This window comes from Equus quagga, chromosome 11, assembly GCF_021613505.1.
Source record: "Equus quagga isolate Etosha38 chromosome 11, UCLA_HA_Equagga_1.0, whole genome shotgun sequence".
NCBI lineage: Eukaryota > Metazoa > Chordata > Mammalia > Perissodactyla > Equidae > Equus > Equus quagga.
In genome coordinates, this window is record NC_060277.1 from 47,619,201 (window position 1) to 47,645,878 (window position 26,678).

The 26,678-nt window shown below is 33.3% G+C and overlaps 1 protein-coding gene across 3 annotated transcripts in view; it reads left to right on the forward strand.

Annotated features, from left to right (window-relative positions):
- Positions 1-21,916, forward strand: part of IBTK (inhibitor of Bruton tyrosine kinase) — a 98,632-nt gene extending 76,716 nt beyond the window's left edge. For all 3 annotated transcript variants that reach the window (XM_046675863.1, XM_046675861.1, XM_046675862.1), the window contains 4 exons: positions 9,173-9,322; positions 18,478-18,549; positions 19,164-19,296; positions 21,391-21,916. In XM_046675863.1, coding sequence (XP_046531819.1) covers positions 9,173-9,322; positions 18,478-18,549; positions 19,164-19,296; positions 21,391-21,522 — 487 coding nt within the window. In that variant the 3' untranslated portion in view covers positions 21,523-21,916. The remainder of the gene's footprint in view (positions 1-9,172; positions 9,323-18,477; positions 18,550-19,163; positions 19,297-21,390) is intronic.
- Positions 21,917-26,678: the final 4,762 nt, after the last annotated feature.

The window sequence follows — 26,678 nt, forward strand, 5'->3', positions numbered from 1 at the left end:
ATAAAAAATCTTTAGAAAAAGCTTTGGCTATCTGAGCAGGTAACCTTAATTTAGTTCATCTGCTAGAAACACAGTTTGGATCCAACTATTCTTTTGAGTTTTCTACTTGAGAAATGGCTAAAATTTTTAAAATAAACTGTAAGTTCTCTATGTCTGTATGTTTATATGGCTATGACTGTATGTTATAGACACATGATATTTTTTTATCTCTGGAGGGCATTGCCAAAATTAATTTGTAAAGAGCTCTACTTAATTGGCTTAAAGAAAATTAAGTGTTTATATAAATCAAGTATACTCTCAGAAATATAGAAACTAACCCAGATGTTTTTTCAAGTTCACATGATCTGGGATAATCTCTGATAAGTAAAAGTTAGTTTTAAGTTTATTAGTTTAATAAAAATAGGCATGTCTTCAGAGTTATCAATATTAAATGTAATACATACTTGCAACGTTTTCTGTCTGGGTTTACCAATCAAATAAGCTCATGCTATCTCTGTGTTACAAAATTTGTCAACAAGTAAAATAACTTATGATGGTTAGCTGTTTAATGTCCGATTCAAACATAATTGTTTAAAGCAAGGAATTTAAATAAATGTAAACAAGATAGAAGTTTATACTAAATTAAACTAAGTAATGGATATTCACTGAATAGCTAAATCATTTCCACATAAGATAAACAGTAAATGCTAAACATAAATAAATTTACCTACTTTTGGCTTTTTAACTTTTTAAAGAGAGAAAATATATTTAGGTCTGTTAATAAACATTTGTGCCCGGTGGCATAGTGGTTGGGTTTGCATGCTTCTCGTCAGCAACCTGGGGTTTGCTGGTTCAGATCTCAGGCACCGATCTAGCATCGCTCATCAAGCCACGCTGTGGTGGCATCCTACATAAAATAGAGGAAGATTCACACAGATGTTAGCTTAGTGACAGTCTTCCTCAAGCAAAAAAGAGGAAGATTGGCAACAGATGTTAGCTCAGGGCCAATGTTCCTTACAAAAAAAACCCAAACAAACATGTTTTGTGCCATGTTGAAGATTTACTATGAGGAAGAATATAGTAGACATTATGAAATGTATTTCTAAATTGCTAATCTGCTAAAGGATGCTGACTTTTGAAGCATCACAATGGTCTGCTTCCTCGTTTTTAGGACTGGAAAGGAAAGATTACAAATAGTTAAAATTTATAATCAATATATAAAAATAAAACTACTAGAAATAATGATGAAAGAGGACAAGTGTATATGAAAAAAAGATAATGAAAATAGGATGTGTTCTTTGAATAAGGAAAGATATTCAGGACATGGGTTTTTGTTTTTTGGGTTTTTTTTGATAAGGGAAAAAAGAAAGTAATTTTGTCCTAAATTAAAATATTTTTCCAGAGTAAGAAAGGAAAAAGATAGGACAAAACCTAAGTGGATATAGAAAGTTGTAGAAGATTTGTGGAAATGGAATCTTGAGAAAGGAATTTTATGTGTGGTTAAGCTGACTAAGATTGGAATGGATTTACTTAAAAAACAAAAAAAAGAGTTCTGATATCAAAAGTGTACTGGTACAAAATCAGAATTTGGTTATCTCTGTTAAAATCACAAAATTTTGTAGATTGTTGATTTGCTCTTAATAAGGAATTATAAACAAGGGTTTTTCTTTACTTTTAATGTAAACTGCTTAGGAAACAGATTCTGTGTCTTATAGAAATATTTCCTGTGCTGTACTTCATCAGGTCTTTGGTTACTTAGAAAAAAAGAAAAACAAAACTCTTCTCTATTAAAAGAGCTAGGGTTTTTCTGTACCACTATATAACTTTCTTTATTGGCAGAAGCAGCTAGTAAAGGAAATGGGGAATTATTCTTTAGTATTTGTAATTAATTTTTTTATGTTCTGTGTATGTATTTTGGGGAAAATTTTATGATAAAGTCAAAGGTAGGTTCCTTTTGAAGAATTATTTTTAACATGAATGCCTTAGTAGCTCATGTTTTTGATACAAATTTATAAAGAAAATTTTTCTCATACGATTTAAGATTTAGGATAAATGACTTTTCAATGTAGACACAGTAGTATAGTGATTAAGCCTGGGTTCTAGAGTGATCCTTTCCTGAGTTTAAATCGTGGATCTGATACTTGGTAGCAATGTGACCTTAGATCAGTTATTTAAGCTTTCTCTGTCTTACTTTCTTTGTCTATAAATAGAGCTAAAAACAGTACCTCTTTCACAGGGGTATTGTGACAATTAAACTGAGTTAAATGGAACACATTTAGCATGGCACCTTCAACATTGTATAATCAAATACGTAAATATTAGCCATTATCATTTACTTAAATAAATTGTAACTTAATTTGTAATATGTTCACATGATTAACTGATTTCCTTAACATGTATTAAGTTTTTGGTGAATTTTTTTTAAGAAAAATCTTATGTAAAGTAGTTTGTCTTGATTTAACCTTTATTGTAAATAGGAATTTGGTAAAAATTTTTAGTTGATTTTATTATGAATGGATGCTTAGCTCATTTGCTAAGAAAATAAAGTGTGAATCATCATTATTTTCCTCTCGTCTGTGTTATCTTTGACACTTCATAAGGAGTGTTGTTGTCTTGATTTCCTATTGAAGGAAGTGGTAGAGTAGACGGCAAAGCATTGTGATCATTAAGAATTGGATTTGGATCTCAGTTCTGCGTTTTCTTTGGTGATTCTGTAGTCATTGAGATCCCTGAACTTTGCTTGGACTCTCCTTTTAAACATAGCTAGTGATGAAAATACTTATCTTTCAGGATTGATGTTGTAGGGATAAAACGAGATGATGCATGTAAAAGTGTTTTTTGCAAATATGGTATGGTGGTTAGGTCAGAGTCAGGTACAAATGAGCTATTCACACAAGATACAGTATTTTAGAAGGCCTTGCTTTTTTATGGGATACTCCAAATAGCTTATGAACTTAATTTGGGTGTGGATTTTATGGTTTCTTCAAAGTAGGAATTTAACTTTTTGAGAAATTTCCAGTTAGCATTTGTGTTCACTTAGTAACGTGGCCACTTTATTTCTGAGTAAATAATTAAAATTGGATTAGGAAATTTTTACATTATTATTGTTCATAATTTTGACTGATGTTAAGGATTCTGAAAGCGATGCTAAGGATACAGTACAGATCTAGTGTACAAAATATTAACTAAAGGCTATCTTTTTGAATTAATTTTTCTAAATCAGTCAGACTTTACCTATTACTTGATTATATTTCTTCATATCAGAACTTCTATGTTCTCACTGTCTTCTTTTTCTCTTAAAATAAGTTAGTTTTGTTAAATGCTGTGAAAATAGTGGATAGTAGCAGACTTAGCTAGTATTTCTATGTATCAGATACTGTTTTAGATACTTTACTGTAAATTAACATTTCATCCTCATGACAGCTGTTATGATGAACAAGATGGTATTAGTATCTCCATGTTATTGATGAGGAAACTGAAGTATAGAGGCTGAGTAACTTGAACCCAAATGGTCTAGCAACAGAATCTGTATGCCTGACCCTGACTACTATCCTGTGAATCCTTTTTTCGTTCTTAATGGTAAAGTAAAATACTGATTGTTAAATCAAAAGATTCCGATACCATCAAAATCTTAGTATGAAATCTTTGGAAGCTAAATTAATCTTTATAGGTGATTTTTAATTTCTTGCTGTTTTTTGATTGATATTATTCTATAATACATTCCACTCTTAACTAATTCTCAAAGTATTACACCTATGTTGAGTATGATTCATTTTATGTGCTTTTAATTATTTAGATCAATTTAATTTTTATTTCCTCTATTCTGTCCAGGTTAGGTTTAAATTTCAATAGGTTTAAATTTTAAATGTTTTTATTGAATTGGAATGTGTAGGTTGTTGAATTTTCACAAACTGAGCATGTCTTGTGCAACCAGCACTCAAATCAAGAAGTAACATTACCAGCATCTCAGAAGTCCCCTGATGCTACCCTTCCTTCCCCCGTCCACCGCACCAATCCACTATCCTGACTTCTGTCATCCACTATTCTAACTTCTATTTCCACTGATTAATGTCTCCTTTTTTTTTTTGCTGAGGAAGATTCGCCCTGAGCTAACATCTGTGCCAGTCTTCCTCTATTTTTTAGTAGGAGGGCCACCAGCACAGCATGGCCGCTAACAGAGGGATGTTGGTCTGTACCCAGGAACTGAATCCAGGACACTGAAGTGGAGCACGCTGAACTTAACCCCTTGGTCACTGGGGCTGGCCCTAATTTTTCCTTTTTTAATGTATATATAAATAGAATCATACAATGTTTCTGGCTTCTTTTGCTCAACATTATATTTATGAAATTCATTCATATTTTAAAGAGTACTAATATTCCATTGTAGAAATATACCGCAATTATCATCCAGTTCATGTTGGCATTTGAATGGCTTCACTGTTTTACTCTTAGGGTTAGGACATTCTAGTTCATGTTCTTGGTGAACATATATTTGCATGTCTCTTGGATTTATAGCTAGGAATAGAATTACTGGGTTGTAGGCTATGCATGTATTCATTTTAGTAGCTACCACTAAACATTCTCTCCAGCAGTATATGAGAGTTGCACTTTCTCCACCTCCTTACCAAAACTTGGCATTTTTCATCTTATTTTAGTCATTTGGGAAGGGGTACAGATTTTACTGTGTATTCTGTTTGTTTGAAATACCTTAATAAAGTTACAATTTACATATAGTAAATGCACTAATTTTAAGTCTAGAGTTGGAGTTTTGACAAATGTATATACCTGCATAATCACCACCCCAATGAAGATAAAGAAAATATTTCCATTATCTAGCACCTTTTCTCAATCAGTCCCTACCCTCCACCCATGCCGCACACCATCATTGATGAAATTTCTAATAGTGTAGCTTAGTTTTTGTCTTTCCTATAACTTCATATGAATGGCATGTAAATACAGTATGCTTTCTTTTGTATGTGGCTTCCTTCCTTCAACATAAAGTTTTGGAGCTTAATCCATGTTGTTACATGTATCATTAATTTCTTCCTTTTTTATTGTTGAGAAATACTGGGTTCTTTCCAGTTTATTTCTATGAAAAACGTTAAGATTTATCTACAAGTCTTTTAATAAACATATGTCTTTATTTCGCTTGAGTAAATACTTAGGAGTGGAATTGCTGGGTCATATGTTAAGTGAACGTTTGACTTTATAAGAATAGTACCAAACAGTTTTCCAAAATGGTCCTATCATTTTACACTTGGTTTAGATAATGTTTTTAATTTTAGCTATTCTATTAGATGTGGCTTATTTTGCATTTCTCAGGGGCTTATTGGCCATTTTTATATCTTTGGAATGTCTTTTCAGATCTTTTGCCTTTTTATTGGGCTGTTTATTTTCTTAATGTAGAATTGTAAGAGTTATAGTCTGGAAATAAGACCTTTGTTGGATATATGTTTTTTGAATATTCTCTTCCTTTGTAGTTTGGCTTTTCATTTTCTTAACATTGTCTTGAGGAGCAGAAGTTTTTAGTTTTGATAAAATCCATTACGTCAATTTTTTGTTTTCGTTTAAAGTTAGAGCTTTTTGTGTCTTCAACTACTCTAAGGTTACAAAAATTTTGCTTTTGTTTTGATCTAGATGTTTTATAAGTTTAGCTTTTATGATTGGGTTTGTGATTCAGGTTTCTTTTTATATTCAGGGTAAGAAAGAGGTCAAGGTTTTAATTTCTTCTTTTTTCTCATACAGATACCTAGTTGTTCCAGCAGAGTTTGTTGAAAAGATTGTTCTTTCCCCATTTTATTACTTGGCACTTTTGCTGGAAATCAGTTGACCATGTATGCGTGGGTCTAATTCTAAACTCTTCTCACTTCCATTTGTCCTACATGTGTATGCTTATGCTGTTCCATACTGACTTGATGATGATAGCTTTTATAGTTATTGAAATCAGATAGTATAATTTCTGACTTTATTTTTTTATTCAAAATTGTTTTTTGCATTTTAGGCTTTTTCCATGTTTATATAAATCTTAGATTTGACTTGTAAAAAAAAAAAAACCTGCTATAATTTGTTTGGTGTTGCTTTGACTCTGTAGATGAATTGACGAGGATTGACAGCTTATCAATATTGAGAGTCTCCCAATCATGAACATGGTATAAAGATCTTTTAGATCTTTAATTTATCTCAGCAGTGTTTTGTATTTTTCAGTATATAAATCTCACCCGTCCGTGCTTTGTTAAATTTATCCCTAAATACTTCATATTTTTGATGCATCTATTGACTTGATCATAAGACTTTTCCATAGGATTTTTGTCCTTTATACTGTGAATGTGATGAATTGTATTGATTGATTTTTTGAGTGGTAGACCAACCTTGCATTCCTGGAATAAACCCCACCTAGTCATTATTTATTATCTTTTTAATAATTTGCTGGGCATTATCACTATCCCAGAAAGTTTTCTTCAAAAAGTTCTCTTTAATCTTTGTCCCCATCTCACTCCAATGTCAACCACTGTTGTGAATTTTCCTTTTTTGACCATAGATTAGTTTTGCCTGTTTTAGAACTTTATATAATTAGAATGAAACATAATGTACTTTTTTCTGTCTGGCTTCTTTCGCTCAACATGTTTTTCACTTTTATCTGGATTATGAATACCAATAGTTTATTCCTTCCATTAGTATTTTTTATTCCTACTCAGTAGTTTATTCCTAAGTGTTCCTAAGTAGTTTATTCCTACTCAGTAGTATTCTAAGGTAAGAATATATGCCACAATTTGTGTTTACTTCTGTTGATAGACAGTTGGACTCTTTCCACCTAGACTCTTTTCCTTTTGGCTATTATAACTACATCTGTTATGAACATTCTTATTTCGGGCTTTTTATAGACATATATTTTAACTTCTCTTGGGTAAATACTACAGAGTAGAATTGCTGAGTTATACAGAAGATGTATATTTACTTTTTAAGAAACTGCCAGACCTTTACCCACAGCATTTGTACCATTTTATCCTCTCCCCCCAACAATGTATGAGAGTGTTGGTTGTTTTACATCCTTGCCAACATTTGGTACTGTCAGTTAATTTTACTCATTCTTCTGTGCATGTGGTGGTCTCTGATTATGGTTTTAATTTGTTTCTGGATGAATAATGAGCACGTTTTCATGTGTGCCTACTGAGTATTAGCATATCTTCCTTTGTGAGTGTCTTTTCAGATCCTTTTTGCTTGCGTTTTGAAATTGCTTTGTCTTTTATTATTTATGTTTTTTATTTTTGAGTTCTAGGAATTCTTTTTAGAGTCTGGATCCAACCGAGTCCTTTGTCAGATACATGTTCTGCAAGTGTTTTCTCTGTTTTCTTAAGAATGTCTTCTGATGAACAGAAGTTTTAAATTTTGGTTAAGTCTAATATATCATTTCTTTATTTGATGGTTATTGTTGTATATGTCCTGAGACACCTGTGCCTAGCACCGGGTTATGAAGATAGTTTTCTGTTTCCTTCTGGGTTACTTAACTTTTAAATTAGATCTATGATCCATCTGGAATTAATTTTGGGATGTGGTGTGAGATAAAGGTTATTTTTTTCTTCTATAAACCATTTGTTTATTATAGAAAACACTTTTCCCACTGAAATGCTTTGGAAATTCAGTTATTGAAAGTAAAATGCCAGTATACATGAGGGTCTATTTCTGAGCTCTCTGTTCTCTCTCCTTGGTCTGTTAATCCTTATGTCAGTACCGTACTGTCTTTTACTGTTACTTGTTTTATCTTCTTCCAACTTTTGTTTTCTTTTTTAAGAATACTTTGGCTAACGTAGGCTTTTTGTATTCCCATATAAATTTTAGAATCAATTTGTCAATTTCTATAATAAAAAAACTGGTGGGATTAATTCAGTTTTTAAAATAAATATAGGTCTATAGATTTTTCTATTTCATTTTTTATCATCTTTAGTAAATTGTTTTTTCAAGATATCAGTTCATTTCATGTAAATTGTCAAATTTATTCACATAGGGCTATTTATAATATTTATTATCCTTTTAAGTCCTCTGGTATCTCGTATTAGGTTATCTATTGTTTTGTAACAAATTATCCCTAAACAGTGGCTTAAAACAACCAATGTTATTGTCTCACTGTTCCTTTGGGTCAGGAATCTGGGTATAGCTTAGCTGGGTTATTTCTTAGGTGGGTTTCTCTGGTTCAAGGTCTCCCACATTACTGCCATCAAGGTTCCACCAGGACTGTAGTCATTTCAGAGCTTGAGTTGTAGAGGGTACTTGTCCAAGCTCACTCATATGGATATAGAATTCTGGACTGACAGTTTTTTCCTCCTTTTTACCACATTAAAGATGTCATTACACTGTCTTTTGGCCTTCCTTGTTTCTATCAATAAGCTAGGAGTTTTCATACTGTGTTATATTTCTGGACTGCTTTCAAAGTTTTTTTTAATCTTTCTTTTTTAGCAGTTTGCCCATTATGTGCCAATGTGGTATTTTTTTTGTATTTATCTTCTTTGGGGTTTGCAAAAATTCTTGAATCTTTAAATTTATGTCTTCCACCACATTTGGGGAATGTTTGCCATTGTTTCTTTGAATATTTTTGTCTGTCATATGCCTCTCCTCTCCTTCTGGGACTCCAATTACACTTATGGTAGACCTTTTGATATTATCTAGTAAGTCACACCATGGCTGACTTAAATCTTTTTCAATCTTTTCCCTCTGTTCTTCAGATTCAGAAATTTCTATTGATTTATCTTCAAGTTTACTGACTCTTTTCCAGTCTGCTGTTACATCCATCAAGTGAATTTTGTTTTTTAAATATTGTATTAAAAGTTTTGAATTTCTATTTTTTTCTTTTTCATAGTTTCTTGTTTTCTCCTGAGCTTAACTTATTCTTTAATTTATTCTGAGCATATTTTGTTGTTGTTGTTACTTGCATAAAAACAATAGCTGTTTTTAATATCATTGTTGCCAGTTTCAACATTTGGATTATTTCCAGTGTTGATCTCCATTGATTGTTTTTTTAATCACATAGTTTAGACTAATTCACAATTGACAGCAAGAATCCAACATCACATTGAAAACTGTAATTATATAATATCATTCTAAAATTTTTGTATACATTCTCTGTATTTTGCCCTGTGACTTCCAGCAACAACCTTTCAAAAAATGGATGTTTTAACATGGTCTTTGTTGTCTTTTATAGGGCATCTTCACTACATTCAGTTTCATCCAAGTCATTCCGGGATTTCTCAGTAGAAGAAAAAAAATATATTACTGGCCATAGTTCAGGAGATCATGTCAAAAAAGTTTGTTTTAAAGGAACTGAAAATTCCCAGGCTCCAAAAGTTGTAAGGTAATGAAATAAGCTTATATATTTCCTGCCTTAGAATGTTCTATGGTGGTTTTACGTTATAAAATAATCTTTAAAAATTTGAAGGTGATTTTTATACAGTCTTTTACATTCGCAATTAGCATGTGTATTTTTTTAAGCTTTATTTTGGTATAATTGGCTTACAATAAACTGTATATATTTAAAGTATACAGTTTGAAGTTTTGGCATATGTATATTCCTGTGTAACTATCATCACTAACCACATTCAAGACAGTGAATATATAGTTTCCTCATGCCCCTTCATAATCCTTTCCTTCCTTCCTCATCCTGCTCCCCATGCAACTACTAACCTGCTTCTGTCAGTTTAGACTAGCTTGTATATTTATATACAATGGAATACCATTTTATATCAATGGAATCATTTACTGTGTCTTTTTTGTTTTGCTGAGGAAGATTTGCCCTGAGCTAACATCCACTGCCAATCCTCCTCTTTTTGTATGTCAGCCACCACCACAGCATGGCCTCTGACAGACGAATGGTGTAGTTCTGCACCTGGGAATCGAACCCGGGCCCCTGAAGCAGAGCATGCCCCAACTTAACCACTAGGCATCCGGGGCTGGCAGTGTACTTTTTTTTTATCTTTTACTCAGCATTTATTTTGGGATTCATCCAAGTTGTTTCTGTATATGAATAGTTCATTCTATTTTATTGCTGAGTAGTATTTCATTGTATGGGTATGAAATAATCTATTTATCTGCATCTGTTGATGGACCTTTGATGTTTCCAGTTTTTTCTCTAGCTATTTTTGATACTGGTTTTTAAAGTGCAATATATTTTAAAGAGATGTTTCATATTTTAAATGCCTATGTGAAACGTGAAAATCTAAACATAATTTAAAAGCAATTTAATAAAAATAGCTTCCCCACCATGGTATGTAAATTTTCTTAATCATTGTTCAAAAGGGAGCATTCTTGGACATTAGATAGGTAAATGTTGGAACAAAAAGCCATGTTTCAAGTTGGTTGATTAAATGGAGATTTTTTTCCTTATTTCTGCTAGTATCACATCTCCCAAAGATACTAATCCCTAGAGTGTTTCAGACAAAACAAAAATGTAATTAAAAATGTCATTTGTGGCTAGATTTATATTTTATTTTACATAACAATAAACCCTTTTTCAGTGGTTATCAAACCTGGTTTTTTTTCCCTAAACCTTTTTAAAAATGGAATTGTATATCCAATTTCAGTATATCAAACAGATAATATAAATTTCTCTGATTGAAGCATGGAGAGGAGTTTAGGAGCTATACTAGTTTAACCTCACCGTACCTGCCCCCCGCCAGGCAGCTCCTGAGGAACTGTCAGAGTCTTCTAACACCATTGGAAATTGCTGGTTTAGATGAACTGTTTAAACATATTTTTATTGTTGATATTGTGACTGGCTTCCTTATTACAGACTGTACATTTGTGACCAAAGTTCTTGAGCCATTTACTTATAATACAAAAAATCAGAGATCAGAAAGGATCTGAAGAAGTCATCTGGTCTCTCTGACTTTTCAAATACTTTTAGCAGTGGAGTGATACTTTAAAATAAAAATCTTAAATGAAACTCAACCTATAAAGCAGATAAACCTTTTTATGTAATGTTTACTTATAATAAAGTGATAATATTAAGCCCATTCAGATAGGCTCATAAATACAAAATTGGGTGTGATGTAAGACATTTGTAGTCTTAAAATTGACATTTGCTTTGTATCAGACATTAACGCTAGGTACTAGAGTTACAACGGTGAACAAACTTAACATAGCCCCTGCTTATATAGAACTTACAGTCCAATAGAGAAGAAAAACCTTACACAAATAATTAAATAATTAAATGTGTACAAAGCATTATGAAGAGGAAATATATCAGCCTCAACATTCAATTCGTTTCTGCATTTTAATTGTCTAATATTAAGAAAATCCTGATTGAAATAAGTAGTTATAAAAGATTTTTTAAAAATAAATTCCTCTTGGCATTCTCCAAGAGCACTCTTCATTTAGGCAGAGATGGTAGAAGAAATTTTATTCTTGAATTGATATAGAAATGAACTAGCCTGGCAACAGAAGTTAACATGCCTGTGATCTTTGACGTATTAAAAGTATTTGAATGTATATTTTTTTATTAGTTTCAAAAAATGCATTTCAGGAAAAAAATACCAATAAATGTTTGTTGAACATGTTATGATTCACTGAGAATGAGGTAACCTAAACAATATAAAACTGTTCAGTATTTTATAAGTTGTTAAAGGTGTTGAGGGAAGGGTGTTTTGTTTCGTTCCTAAGTAACAGGTAATCCCTTACTGTAGTTAAATTCTCACAGTAAAAATGATGCTCATGTCCAACTACATTTGAGTGCCACTTGTCCCCATACATCCTTATACATATATGCTTTATATATGTTTATTTCATAAATGTGTCAATTACATACCTAATTATAATCAAAATGAGTGTTTTAAAATAGTCATTATATATACATCTCTCATTAGGTTTTTCTATTCCAGACAAATCTTTTTGAATTATAAAATTTTTTAAATTGGTTGTTATCCTCTGTAATGACCCTACATCTATTACAGTATTCTTAAAAACTTAATATAGTATAGTCTTTTTGATGTAAGAATACCATTGGTTTTGTAAGTTGTATGATGAGAGATGTCCCATAGAACGTGCTTTTAAATAGAAAGATATGTAAGTTCTTTATTTTCGTACTATGAGAAACACAAATCTGCCTCTGTTTGTATTCATCTTATCATCCTTTCTTGTTCTGCAATAGAAGAGTTATCCTTCGTATCTAAAGCTAGTATTTATACCTGTGCTTATATCTTAACTCCTTTCCAATTCAGAAACCTTAAACTATTAATTATCCCTCTCTTTTCTTGTGGATATTCAGTGTTTTTCTTTAAAGTAGATTCTTCTCATCTGGTTTTGAATATATTCAGGTCTCTCTCATGCAGCCTGGGTGGGGTGATCAGTCCCTTACTCAACACCCACACTTTGTTCTAGCACATGTCCTATCATTACCCATTCCCTACTCACTTCACTTCCAGATTTCTCAAACGAGCTGTCAGTTCCCACTCATTTCTTAATCTGTTTTGCCTTCCAGTCCCATTACTAAACTGAAACAGTTCAGGCTCAGTTCAGCAGTGACCTCCATATTGCCAACACTATGGACTTTTTATTTTTATTTTATTTTATTTTTATTATTACTTGAAGTTCAATTATAAGTCAGCTGCTCATTTCACTTTATATTCTTTCTATGCTGTCCATTTCATGAGCTTCTGTGTCCAATTATCAGCCATACACTGAAGACTCAAAGTTTATATTGCCTGCCCACATCTCTCTTGAGCTTCAGACTGGATTACCCAACTGCCTTCTTGATATCGTCATCCTATTTGGATGTTCGGAAACACCTTAAACTTTATGTCCAAAACCAAACTTAGTGTTTTCCTCATACTCTTCTCATAAAACCAAAGTCAAACAATCATACAGACAAAACATAAAACAGCCCGGGGGCTGGCCCCGTGGCCGAGTGGTTAAGTTCGCGCGCTCCGCTGCAGGTGGCCCAGTGTTTCGTTGGTTTGAATCCTGGGCGCGGACATGGCGCTGCTCATCAAACCACGCTGAGGCAGCGTCCCACATGCCACAACTAGAAGGACCCACAACGAAGAATATACAACTATGTACTGGGGGGCTTTGGGGAGAAAAAGGAAAAAATAAAATATTTAAAAAAAAAAAAAACATAAAACAGCCCGTTCTTCTTGATTTTTCTTCCTTGGTAAACGGCATTTACAAGTCTTTGACACATCCATCTTCCTCTCCAATACCCAGTCTGTCATCAGGACATGCCAGTTTTATCTGTTAAATATTTCTCAAATCCAAATACTAAACTTGATCTTCACTGCCATCACCCTCCTCAGACTACTGTGATCTTTCACCTGGGCCACCTGAGTAAGCCTCCTGACTGGTCTCACCATAGCCTTTCTTGCTTTCCTCCAGTATATTGAGCTGGTATGTTGTGTTCTTTTTAAAATGCAGATCTTACTGCTTTTAGGATAAAAGGTATAATTCTTTATGGCCTGCAAGGCCTACCTAGTCTGGCTCTTTCCAACCTCTTTAGGTTTATCTTTTAACATGATATCTATATTCTAGCTATTTTGGCCTTCTCTTCATTTCTCAAATGCCTTTTACTTCTTCTATCCACCTATCCTTTGACTAGTTGACTCTGACTCTTCTTTCAGTCTCTGTTCAACCATCTTCTTGAACTCTGACTTCCCTTACTGGGTCAGTTTCCTGTTAACATGTTCTCATAGCACTTCTCACTCATTGTACTTTTCACAGCTATTATTAATGTGGTTCTTTGTTTAATATTTTCGACTACAAGTATTTTAATGTCTGTTTATTCAGTTATATGTTCAATGAGAGCAAGGCAGATTGATCTCTGCTCATCACTGCATCACCAATGCTTAAGATGTTTCCTAGCATGTAGTAGGTGCCCAGGGGGCTTTTGGTGAATGCTGGGATGCATAAATAAAATAAAATTGTAGCTTTGTTTCAAGTAACATTTATTTCTAATGTAGTGAGTTATATTGTATGCCTTAGATGTAATTTTAAGGTATGAAAATTAAGTTCATTTAAAAAATATTTTTATATTTTAAATATTAACACTATACATTGAAATTTTCTTATGTTCTTTGGATAAATATTTTTATTTGTCAAGGAACTCTTAAAATATTAAGGATCTGTGGTTTCATAGTTGATCACTAGAGTGTGCTATAACATCAGGACTCTTAATTGTGAAAAGTGTTCTGTGCTATTATGCTGCTTTGGAAATTTTAGTTAAAGCAGTGTATGATAGTATAATATCATTCATAGCTAGAGTGGTAGGTGTAAGTTAATGTTTTAAATAGCTGTGTGTTATCACCTGATCACTGAGAAAGAAGACAGCTTGAATTTCATTTTTTGATTTCATCATAGAAAATATGTAATCATAAGAGAGCTTTTTTTTTAAAGTAAATAAAACAACAGATAATGTAAAAATATTTATTAATTCACCAAATATATGGGACACCTGATATATGCACAACATTCTGCTGGCCTCTCTTGGGTATATATAAAAATATAATACACAGGCCTAGTCTTAAAGGTGTTTTGAAATCTAGTTGCTAAGTCTAAATATGCACACATTGAAGTAAAATGACAGAACAAGAATGAAATTACAGTACAACATAAGAGTATTAAAGAAGTCACAAAGCAATATGAGATCAAGTGCCAGATAAGTGGTTCAGAGAAGGGAAAAATGACCATGGCTAGAGTCATCAGGGAAAACTTCATTGAAGAAGAAGGGCTTGAGTATTAGTTCATAAACATTTTTCATATTCAATCCCAAATATTTGGTCATTATATTAATGGCCATATGAATAACATTAGAAAAAAATACTAATCCATTTCATTACTACAAGCTTTTGAACATAGGATGAGATTTATAAAAGAAGAGAAGAGCAAGGGCAGTTGTTTTAAACAAAGGAAATAGTAGGAATTAAAGCAAGAAGATAGGAATGTTTATGGTCCTTTAGGGAATTGAGGTGGCAGGAGTTGGGGGTCTCATCTCAAGAAATTCCACAAACTATACATTCATTATTTAATTGTAGAAAATGTGATATTCTTTTTACCCCAGCGCTAGGGAAATCCAAGAATGGCAGTATTTGGGGATGTTAAGATGTAGAAAAGAGGGATTTATGCAGTTTCTGTTTGTTTATTGTTACTTATGTGTTCTTCTTCATTTTAATGTGTTTACTTTCATTTTCCTTTTGCTTAAATACCCCCTTATATAATACTGGGCAGAAAATGTAATCTTGTGTTTCTGATTAGTAAGAAAAACTACGTGAGGCAAAATCGTTATATCAGTTCTAATCTTATATAAAAATCTTTGTAATTAAGCTAATACAAAATCCTTTTAAAAAATAAAAAGCCAACTCTGAGCGAAAAGTAATTTAGTTCTCTTAAGTCTAAATTCAGCAAGATTAATGTTTTTCAGTTTGAACAGATATCCTTGAAAGAAGATTTTAGCCAACCTTTCTATGTTGTTTTTATTTTCAGAAGGCTAAATTTTATACAGATTGTCTGTTGGGATGTCTATTTCTGTATTGCAAATATCAAAAGCTTAATGATGTTATATTTATTATCTGAAAGCTTAGAATGTTTTCGATATTTGTTTAATCATAGTTCTAATTTATTTAACAATTTTGCTTCATTATAAGATGAAGTTTTGACAGACTTTGAGTTATTTGAGTAAATTTTTAATTAATGAGATTATCCATTGACAAATCATTAGTGGAAAAAATTCTAGGATTATAATCCTGTGAAACAGATTTGAGTTTCAGGCTCATGCTTATAGTAGCCCTCTGTGAACCTTTCTGAACCTCAGTTTCATCATATACGAAATGAGAACAGTAATGCCTATCATACAGGTTTATTATAAGGCTTATATCAGATAATGTATATCAAAGTACTTTATAAACAGTAAAATGTTACATAGAAAAGTTGTTATACTTAAGCTTCAGTTGCTTAACTTTGATTTCACAAGGCCTGTATAAGGTACTTTAATTCTAATATTCTATTCTGTTAACCAATGACATGCCATTTTTGAAGACAGAGCTTTTAGCTGCTGCTTCTTACTTAGCAATTAAATAATAATTGGTTCTACATAATTTTGCATTTCTTTGAAAGTGTCAGAACACTTTAGCTGATCCCCAGGAGGATTTTGAGTGCGACTTAAGTTATTTGTGTTTGTTCTGTGTTACGCTTGAATGCCCTAGAAGGCCTCTAATCTCTAGCCTTGGACTGACTTTAGGACCTTTCAAGGAACTTACCTAAGGGAATTTGCCTTTACTCTCTGTCTAAATTACCTTATTCCAGCAGAATGTAGAATTTTTCCATTTATTTTATAGTCATTCCAGTCTAGATTCTCATCATCTCATAACAGGTTAACAGGTTTATCCCAACAGTTTTCTAGTTCATCTCCTTGGCTTCATTTTTCTCCTGACCAGAAGCCTTCTTTTACTTCATCCTGGAGATTTCTCTTATTTTGGATGTCACAGGTCAGGTATCCAGCAGATTTCAAGTCATAGAACTTCATTAAAGCCGATAACCCTACAACTATACCTATTTTCATTTTATTTTGTATATCAGTACCTACATCTGGAAGAAAAAAGTTACCAGTAATTCAAAGGAATAAGGAATTTTTAAAAAACCTCTGCTTTTATTTTATCCCATACTTAGAATCCTTTGGCTTTCTGCTTCAGTTATTTATTCTCTAATTATTTTTTCACAAACAGCTATGTACCAGGTGTTCTGCTGGACACTGAGATACAGAAATGAAGGAAACATAGTCCTGTACATTGAGAGACTAGTCTATCAATTAAGATAGATGTGTAAACAACGAGAACACGGTGTGTAAATCTCTATAATAGAAATTGAAGTGCTATAGGAGCAGGGAGAAGGTGATATTTGAGCCAACCCTTAAAGAATGAGAAGACATTTGTAGTGAAATGTATTCTAGACTAAGGGGAATAGTAGAAATAAAGGCAGCTTTGTGATAATGGAAAAATACTGCACTCTGAATTAAAAAGGCCTGTATTTGAGTTCTCTCTCTGCTGCTTACTCAATTTGTGAATCAAACAAATTAGGTAATATTCTTTGTGTCTTAGTTTCCTAATCAGTATAACGGAAATAATAAATGTTTTCTTCACAGACTATTACAAAGGTGAAATGAGATAATGTATATGAAAATACTCAGTAAATTTGTTTACCCACACGTCAGGTCTAACCATTTTAGCTTTCACTGCATTTTGTACTCTGGCCCTACTGTTTCATTTTAACTTTATTTCCCCATTTAATCTCTTCCATATTCTTAATCCAGTCATTCTGTTTATTGAAGAGAACAGCCTCCTTTGACTTAAGCCACCAAAATCTTTTACCATTCCATGTATTTGTATAACCACAACCCTATCTCAGTGCCACTCTCCTGAGCTTTAATGTCGTTCCTCAGTGAAACCAACAGCAAAGGTCCTCTTCCGTATTATGTTAGTTTCTCCTGTGACTCCATAGTACTTTTTACAGATTGGTATAGATATCAGTTATAGTACTCTCACATTGTTTTATCACTGCTTAAATACGTTTTTAAATCTCTCCTACCAGAGTTTTTTGAGGAGAGAGAACTGAGTTTTATAGCATGAGAATGCTGACACATATCCAATAAATATGAATAAATGAATTGGGATGTCAATGTTTTAGGCCCTTTCTGTTCACTCTCTGACTTTCTGTTGTTAACCCTGGCTAGGTCTGAATTTGCTCATTGCTGAGAGGGCACTGGATTACTCTAGATAATCTCTAGGTTCTTTCTAACTCTAAAATTCCACCGTTAGGCCAGTCTCTAGAGTATCTTAGTTAATTTTTCCCCTTACAAGAATGCATTCAACCCCCTCATCCTACACCCCTTTTATTGTCCTTCCATGAGGCCCTCTCAAAAGACCAAATCTTTTTGATTTTTTTAGTCCTTAGAGTCACTAGACCTCAGTTTGTCAGCTACTGTCTTAAAATTCTTTTCTGTCACATTCTATGTCATTTTGTATGTTGTTTCCACATCTAGTTTGTGTGTTCTTAGAAGATAGAGATCATGTTTTATATTTCTGTCCTATCTGTAATCCCTGGCTTATCAAAATATTCATTATATTTTAGTCACTCACAAAATTTGGCTGCTAATTATCTGGTTTCTACACATTTTGAAACTTAATACTAATTTGTCACTTTTATTCATAAAATATTATTAATGTAAAACATTCTTCACAAAATTGTATTTCCTAGTGTATGTTTGACTATAATATATGGTTATATGAATATTACTAGAAAACAATAGATCATTTATTGCAAGATCTTCCCCCGTGGTATTTTATACACAAGATTTTATAACTACCTATAGATTTTTTATTTACTTGTAATTTTAATGGTAAGTCTGACTGCACACATTAATTTGTCTCCTCAGTCAGGGACTTAAAATTTATTTTCTGTATTTCTATTAATAAGCAATTTTACTAACATTACTAGAAGCTTTAATCACCAATTTTGGCATTTGTTTTTCAGATGCTCTACTTATGGTACCCCAGGACCAGAAGGCAACCATATTTCAGATGTACCACTTCTGGACAGTCCCAAGTAAGATTAATTGATTAACTTTGGGGCCTCCAAAGTTGGGCTGTTGCTTAGCACTGAAAGGAGAAATTTTTTTTATATATAAATTTTTTTAATTAGTTTTTTTATTGCACTAACATTGGATGATAACATTATATAACTTTCAGGTGTACATCATAATATATTTTGAATTCTCTCTAGATTACATCATGTTTACCACCCAAAAACTAATTATAATTCATCACCACACATGTGTGCCTAATCACCCTTTTGCCCTCCTCCTTCCCCTTGAAAGGAGAATATTAAGAAATTGGGAATAGTATGATATTGAATAAGATGTATTATCTGAATCCTCTCTGCTCCACAGTTTGAGTTACTGTTCTGTTTAGAAATATTGCTTTTGCTCCATCCCACTTTTTGGTGTTTTCCCTACAACACTGATCCAAATAAAATATTAATTCTCCTTTTTTCTGTTTCTCACCACGTCATTATGTAAATGGAGCACAAAAGCTTCCAAGTCCCCTTATATTATAGGTCACTGGGAAAAAATGTAACACTGTTAAAGAGTATTTCAGAGAAGATTTTGTGTGCAAAAATTTGAGAAGATGAATGAAAACTCATTATTACTATCCTTTCAGTCCCTGGCTATCTTCTTCATTGACTGCTCCTTCCCTGGTAGCCCCCGTCACTTTCGCGTCTATCGTAGAGGAAGAACTACAGCAGGAAGCAGCTCTTATCAGAAGTCGGGAAAAACCCTTGGCTTTGATTCAGGTAAATTAACATGCCTTAAGAAAATTATGTTTGTTTGCTCTGCATAGGTACATATATTTATCACATTAAAATGTAAATGCAATATGAAAGTAAACTGAGGCATTCAGCAGTTGAAGTATTAAAGGTATTCAGGATAATTAATTTAGAACTAATAAATTGTGATGAAGCTAATATTTTTAGCTCTGGTGATGCTTTGGACTGTTTTAGTTTTTAAAAGTGACCAGAAGAGCCAAAGCAATCTTGAGAAAGGAGAACAAAGCTGGAGGCATCACGCTTCCTGATTTCAAACTATATTACAAAGCTCTAGTAATCAAAACACTATGGTATTGGCATAAAACAGATACACAGGCCAATGGAACAGAGTAGAGAGCCCAGAAATACCCTACACATATATAGTCAATTAATTTATGACAAAGGAGCCAAGAAATATACAATGGGGAAAGGACAGTCTCTTCAGTAAATGGGTTTTTGGAAAATTGGACAGCCATGTACAAAAGAATGAAACTTGACCACTATCTTATACCATAAAAATTAACTCAAAATGTATTAAAGGCTTGAATGTAAGACCAGAAACCATAAAAATTCTAGAAGAAAACATAGGCGGTAAGCTCCTTGACGTAGGCTTTGGCGATGGTTTTTTTAATCTAACAAAAAAAGCAAAAATAAACAATTGGGATTACATCAAACTAAAAACTTTCTGCACAGCAAAGGAAACCATCAACAAAATGAAAAGTCAACCTACTGAATGGGAGAATATATTTGCAGATTATTTGTCTGATAAGCTATATGCAAATCATATATATCCAAAATATATAAAGAATTCATACAACTCAATAGCAAAAAAACCAAACAGTTCTATTAAAAAATGGACGGAAGATCTGAATAGACATTTTTTCCAAAGAAGAAATACAGATGGCCAACAAGTACATGAAAAGAAGCTCTAAATCATTAATCATCAAGGAGATGCAAATCAAAACCACAATGAGATAATCACCTCATACCTGTTAGAATGACTGTTATCAAAAAGACAAGAAATAACAAGGGTTGGTAAGGATGTGGAGAAAAGGGAACCCTTGGGGTGCACTTTTGGTGGGAATGTAAATTGGTACAGCCACTATGGAAGAGTTTGGAGGTTTCTCAAAAAATTAAAAATAGAGCTACCTTATGATCCAGGAATTCCACTTCTGGGTATTTATCCAAAGAAAACAAAAACACTAACTTGAAAAGATATATGCACCCCCATGTTCCTTATAGCAGTATTTAAAATAACCAAGATATGGAAACAACTTAAGTGTCCATTAAGTAAATTTTAAAAAACCAAGCTTCTAGATACAGAGAACAGATTGGTGGTTGCCGGAGGTGGAGTGTAAGGGGTGGGAGAAATGGGTGAACTGCTTTTGTTTTTTTTAGTTGAGATAAAGTCAATAAAAACAAAAAAAACAAGTAAATAGATCTTTCAAGATGCCTGACTAATAGCCATAGAAGAACTGGGTATGTCCTAGTGGGTGTTGATTGAAAGAGAAACTATTTTAAAGCAAGGGAACGAAAAAGCTAAGTGGCCAGTAGAGAACTTCACATTATCTAGTACTACATTGGGCTTCTGTATCAGTAAGAGTTCTTAAGTTGTGAGCAACAGACACCAACTCTGGCTAACTTAAAGAAAAGAGAATTTATTAGAGGGATGTTAAGATTTCACAGACTTAGCTGAAAGACCGGAGAGCCAGGCTTGGAAACAGACAAGACCCATAGTTGCCCTGGAGAGCTTAGAAACAAGAGTTAAAAACTTGTACAATAACAGAAAGTATCTCACAGAGTGAGGCTATAGGAATGAATGGATTCCAACAACTATTTTCAGTTTCTTTTTCCTTGTGCTCAGAATTAAAATTCAAGAGAAGGTGGCTATGATTATTGTAGCTTAGGCCTCAAGCCTTCTCCTTGCCAAGAGGGTAGCACGATACTTAATTTAATTCTGCTGTATTGTATTCATAGAAAGTGGTAGTTCTACAAAAGGAAATTGGAACGCTGATATAATTCTGCTTAGTTTGTAGTTAAAAGAGTTAAGCAAGTCTTCTTGTTTTTCCTCCCTCCTTTCAGATTGAGGAGCACGCGATACAAGATTTATTGGTTTTCTATGAGGCATTCGGCAACCCTGATGAGTTTGTCATTGTTGAAAGGACACCGCAGGGACCACTGGCGGTACCTATGTGGAATAAGCATGGATGCTAGTTCGCCGTGGACTTGAGATGTATTTTTTATAAATCATGAAAGAAAAGCTGTGGAAAAGAGTTCTTAAAATTTGGTAGCAGATCACTCTAGATAGAATAAGAAAGGATCTAATTTCTTTGCTGCAGTTTAAGCATATAATGTTTGATTAAACAGAAATTCTTCAGAATTATGATCTTAGTAACTTTTTATGTAAAAATGTGTGAGGAAAAACTGACTAGGTTAAGTTTAAATAGAATTATTTCTTCTGAATAGTCTTAAAAGGAAATCATGAGTGGGGCTGGCCCCGTGGCCGAGTGGTTAAGTTCGCGCGCTCCGCTGCAGGCGGCCCAGTGTTTCGTTAGTTCGAATCCTGGGCGCGGACATGGCACTGCTCATCAGACCACGCTGAGGCAGCGTCCCACATGCCACAACTAGAAGAACCCACAACGAAGAATACACAACTATGTACTGGGGGGCTTTGGGGAGAAAAAGGAAAAAATAAAATCTTAAAAAAAAAAAAGGAAATCATGAGTGATTGAAGTGTACAATTTAAGAGTGATCAATTAAAAATAACTTTCCATTTGAGAATAGGGATAAATAATTTAGAAAATTTTGCCAAATATGTGGCAAAATCTTGCTTTTTAATGTGACATTGATAAGCTTAAAGTAGTTGCATTAGCTATTATTTCTGATCCATTAATGGCCAAAATTCTGTGTTTGCTTCAATAGTTATGTCTCCATTCTTGTGTGTTTTTTCATCAGGCTATGAATGTTCTAGGTCTGTTTAAAGCTTGAACTGCCATATTATTTCAGTTTGGACAGCACATTCTCCATCTTACATTAAACTGGAGTACAGTGGAAAGGAAATATGAACACCATTCTGAACAGCTTAGTCCAAGATAATAGTTCCTTTATAAGATTTGGAGTCATTGTTGGTGGTTTTTTTGGTGAGGAAGGGAGACCGTATAAAAGCCTAATTGTGAGAGAATCAATATCTCAAAGTGTTAAAAGTTTTCTAAAATAAATGCTTAATTATACATACAGTAATGGAATAGTTTGGAAGAAGGTTGGGTTATAGTTACCTTTACAATATTATATAATCAGTAATTCTCTGAGCCTGGGTTATCTGAATAGACATAATGTTTTCTTTACAGTATGCTGTTCAGTTTGTTTTGGAATCATTAAATTCTTTAAAAATAAATGTTAAAATCCGTGCTCAGTACCTAGACAAATTGGGAAGGTTAATGTTCTAGTTTCTGGAACATAAGCCTAGGGGAACATACACGCAATTCATTGCTATAATTCAGTTGATGGAAATGTGGCTGAAACTAACTCAATACTTGAGGTTTAGCTCTACTCAAAAGGAGCAAACTTGTAAGCAAATGTGCAATAAAAAATAATCGTGATCCATTTCACTGCTAATGTCTTTTTGATATCTTGTAGTATGTCAACATCTATTATAGGAGGAATTACTGATTATTCCTCCTGGTATTATATACTATAGCCAGTGTTTAAGTTGATGCTGTATCTACTCTTTGCTTAAAAAAGGGCAGTTTTCCTAAAATGCACTTGTGAAAAGTTTAATATTCTATGTGTTTGAGTAAATTGAGAAGAAATTAACTTTATAATGTTTTACTGATGTTGCAGTAAAGAGGCCTTCTGCAGTAATTGATTTATTTCATTTGAAGCTTTGATTCTTCCATGCATATTGGCATCTTTAATATTTAAAGATGCTACAAAAGTGATGATTTTCATGGTGTACCCCATGCTGCCTGGGAAGCAACCAAAGGGCCTTTTTTGGATGGGATGTGAAGGAGGGACAATGGCTGACTGAGTCTGTGGGGCTTTAGGTCATTACAAGCCTCAGTCAGAGCAGTTGCACTTTATGACCTGTTTTATATAGTGAATATTATATAAAATTTCATTTGGAAAAAAATAATTATTTTGCTGGTAAGATGAAAAATAAGCACTGCTATAAATTATAATTCATAAATGATTCCATGAAGATAGCAAACTGATACATTGCCACCAAAAAGCCCAGGAAAGTGATGGGTTTTTTTCCTTAACAATACCATTATCCTGCCTGCAATAATTAATTCATCTTTAATCCTATGACTTCCAGAAAGACTTAATAGAATTGAAGAAAATCTATAAATGGCCACTTTAAAGGATTAGTGGGATGGAGAGATTTTTAAGATTGACCAAAACAATTGTAGAACTCTTTAGCCTGGAAAGGTGATGGGTAGATGGAGAATTGGGGGTGGGGGGGAGTATGCAGGTGTTAGAGCTGAATATGCTTAAAATTGGAAAATCAAGAAGTCTACCAGTCAGGGTAAAGTCAAATTTGCTGACGAACTACTAGGATCCAGGACTTCTCTTAAAGTTCTAAAGAGGGGGCTTTTAAAATAAATTTAAGACAATCTTAGTTTATATAGGAACAACAATGTCGATACACTCAATTGAGAAAGGTATTGCTGGTTAATATCTGGGTTGATTCTGTAACTCTTTTGGAGATTGGAGAATATGTGTTCATGGTAAGGGGGTTGATAGCTATTTCATAAAATTTGGGATCTGAGGAATCATTATAGATTAACCTCACATATTCTCTTCATTTTATAAATTGAAGAGAGTGTACTCCAGAGAAAGTGACTAATGAGAGTGAAGTTTTCTGTCTTTTCAGTATGGTTCCCCCACAACTTCACCAGGCTGCCTCTTAGAAATTTCTAATTGTCTGTAGCAATTTAGTCAAGACTAAGAAAGTATAAAAATCACTTAGTAAAAATAAAGGTAACCCAGAAGCTTCCCGAATTGGCAGTATAAGAGATGTTTTCAGAAGACACTGCAATAGCCTTCCACCAAGGAATTGGGGACAAGTGATTGACGATATATTACCATGAGGTAATGCTTAGATACATCTTTTTTGCTTGACATGATGCTCAGTTATGTCAGATACCAAAACAACCTGGTCTTTCCTACAACATGAGCATCAAACTGTATCCTAGCCCTTATATATTTCATTTTCTTATTTATCTCTACTTTGCTTGGCTGACATTTCATTTGTGTCAAAACTGAATTCTTGTCACCTCCAAACTCTGATCTTTTTGGTTTCCTTATCTCTTAATCTGTCATTCTCCCAAGTCCTTTAGGTTGAACTTTTGGATTCCTCTTTGTCTATTTCTGCATTTTGCCCCCACATTTATTGGTTGTCCAACTCCCATCAATTTTGTCTCTGCAATATCTTCTTTTAATCTTTTCCTTCTCATTCTTATTACTACCACAGTTTTTTGTCCTTTCCAAAAATTCTCAAACTTTTTGGTCTCAGGATCCCTTTATACTAATGAAAATTATTATGGACCCCAAAAGAGCTTTTGTTTATATGGATTGCATCTATCCGTATTTAGTGTATTCAAAATTGCAACAAACTTTAAAATTTTAATTTAAAAATGATAAACCATCACATTGCTAACATAAGTAACATTTTTAATGAAAATGTAACTTTTGCAAAACAATTAGAAGAGTGAGATTGTTTTATATTTTTATATATAAAGATAAATAACAATATTTCCAGTTTAGGTCATTGCTGTCTGGTTTAATAGAGAATTCCTAGATTCTCTTATCTGCATCTGCATTCAGTCAGTTGCAACATCACATGTTATACAACATCTGGAACTTTGAAAGAGTGAGACTGAAAAAGGTAAATAACATGTTGTGAAAATGGTTTTGATCTCACTAACTCCTAAAAGGTTGAGAAACCTTTGGAAGGTAACACATTTAAAGGAGAATTAATGCCTATCCTTCTCAAACTGTTGCAAAAAGTAGAAGAGGTGGAAACACTCCACATCATTTTATGAGGCCAGTACTACCTGGATACCAAAACCAGACAAGGATGCCACAAAAAAACAAAACTACAGGCCAGTATCCCTGGTGAACATAGATGTAAAAATCCTCAACAAAATATAGCAAACCAAATTTAACAATACATTAAAAAGATCATACACCACGATCAAGTAGGATTTATTCTAGGGATGCAAGGAATTCAACATCCATAGACCAATCGAGGTGACACATCACATTAACAAAATGGATAAAAATCTTAGGAGCATCTCAATAGATGCGGAAAAAGCATTTGACGAAATTCAGCATCCATTCATGATAAAAACTCTTAACAAAGTGTGTATAGACAGAACATATCTCAACATAATAAAGGCCATATATGGGAAACCTACAGCTAACATCATACTCAACGGTGAAAAGCTAAAATCTCTTCCTCTAAGATCAGGAACAAGACAAGGATGCTCACTCTCACCACTTGTGTTCACTATAGTATTCGAAGTCCTACCCAGAGCAATTAGGGAAGAAAAAGAAATAAAAAGGCATTCAAATTGGAAAAGAAGTAAAACTGTCACTGTTTGTAGATAGCATGATACTATATATAGAAAACCCTAAAGACTCCACCAAAAAACTGTTGGAACTAATAAACGAATTCAGTAAAGTTGAAGGATACAAAATCAATATCCAAGAATTTATTGTTTGTATACACTAATAATGAATTATCAGAAAGAGAAATTAAGAAAACAATCCCATTTGCAACTGCATCTAAAAGAAATATCTCTAAGAACACATTTAACCAAGGAGGTGAAAGACCTGTACACTGAAAACTATAAAACACTGATGAAAGAAATTGATGAGGACAAACGGAAAGAGATTCCTTGTTCGTGGATTGGATGAATTAATATTAAAATGTTCATACTGCCCAAAGCAATCTACAGATTTGATTCAATCTCTATCAAAATTCTAATGGCATTTTTCACAGAAATAGAACAAACAATCCTAAAATTTCTATGGAACCACAACAGACCTTGAATGGCCAAAGCAATCGAGAAAGAAGAACAAAGCTGGAGGCCTCACACTTCGTGATTTCAAACTATACTACAAAGCGATAGTAATCAGAACAGTATGATATTAGCATAAAAACTGATACATAGACCAATGGAACAGAATTGAGAGCCCAGAAATACACTCACACAGATATGGAAAATTTACAACAAAGGAGCTAAGATTATACAATGGAGAAAGGACGGTCTCTTCGATGAATGGTTCTGGGAAAGTTGGACAGCCACATGCAAAAAAATGAAAGTGGACTATCTTACACCATACACAAAAATAACTCAAAGTGG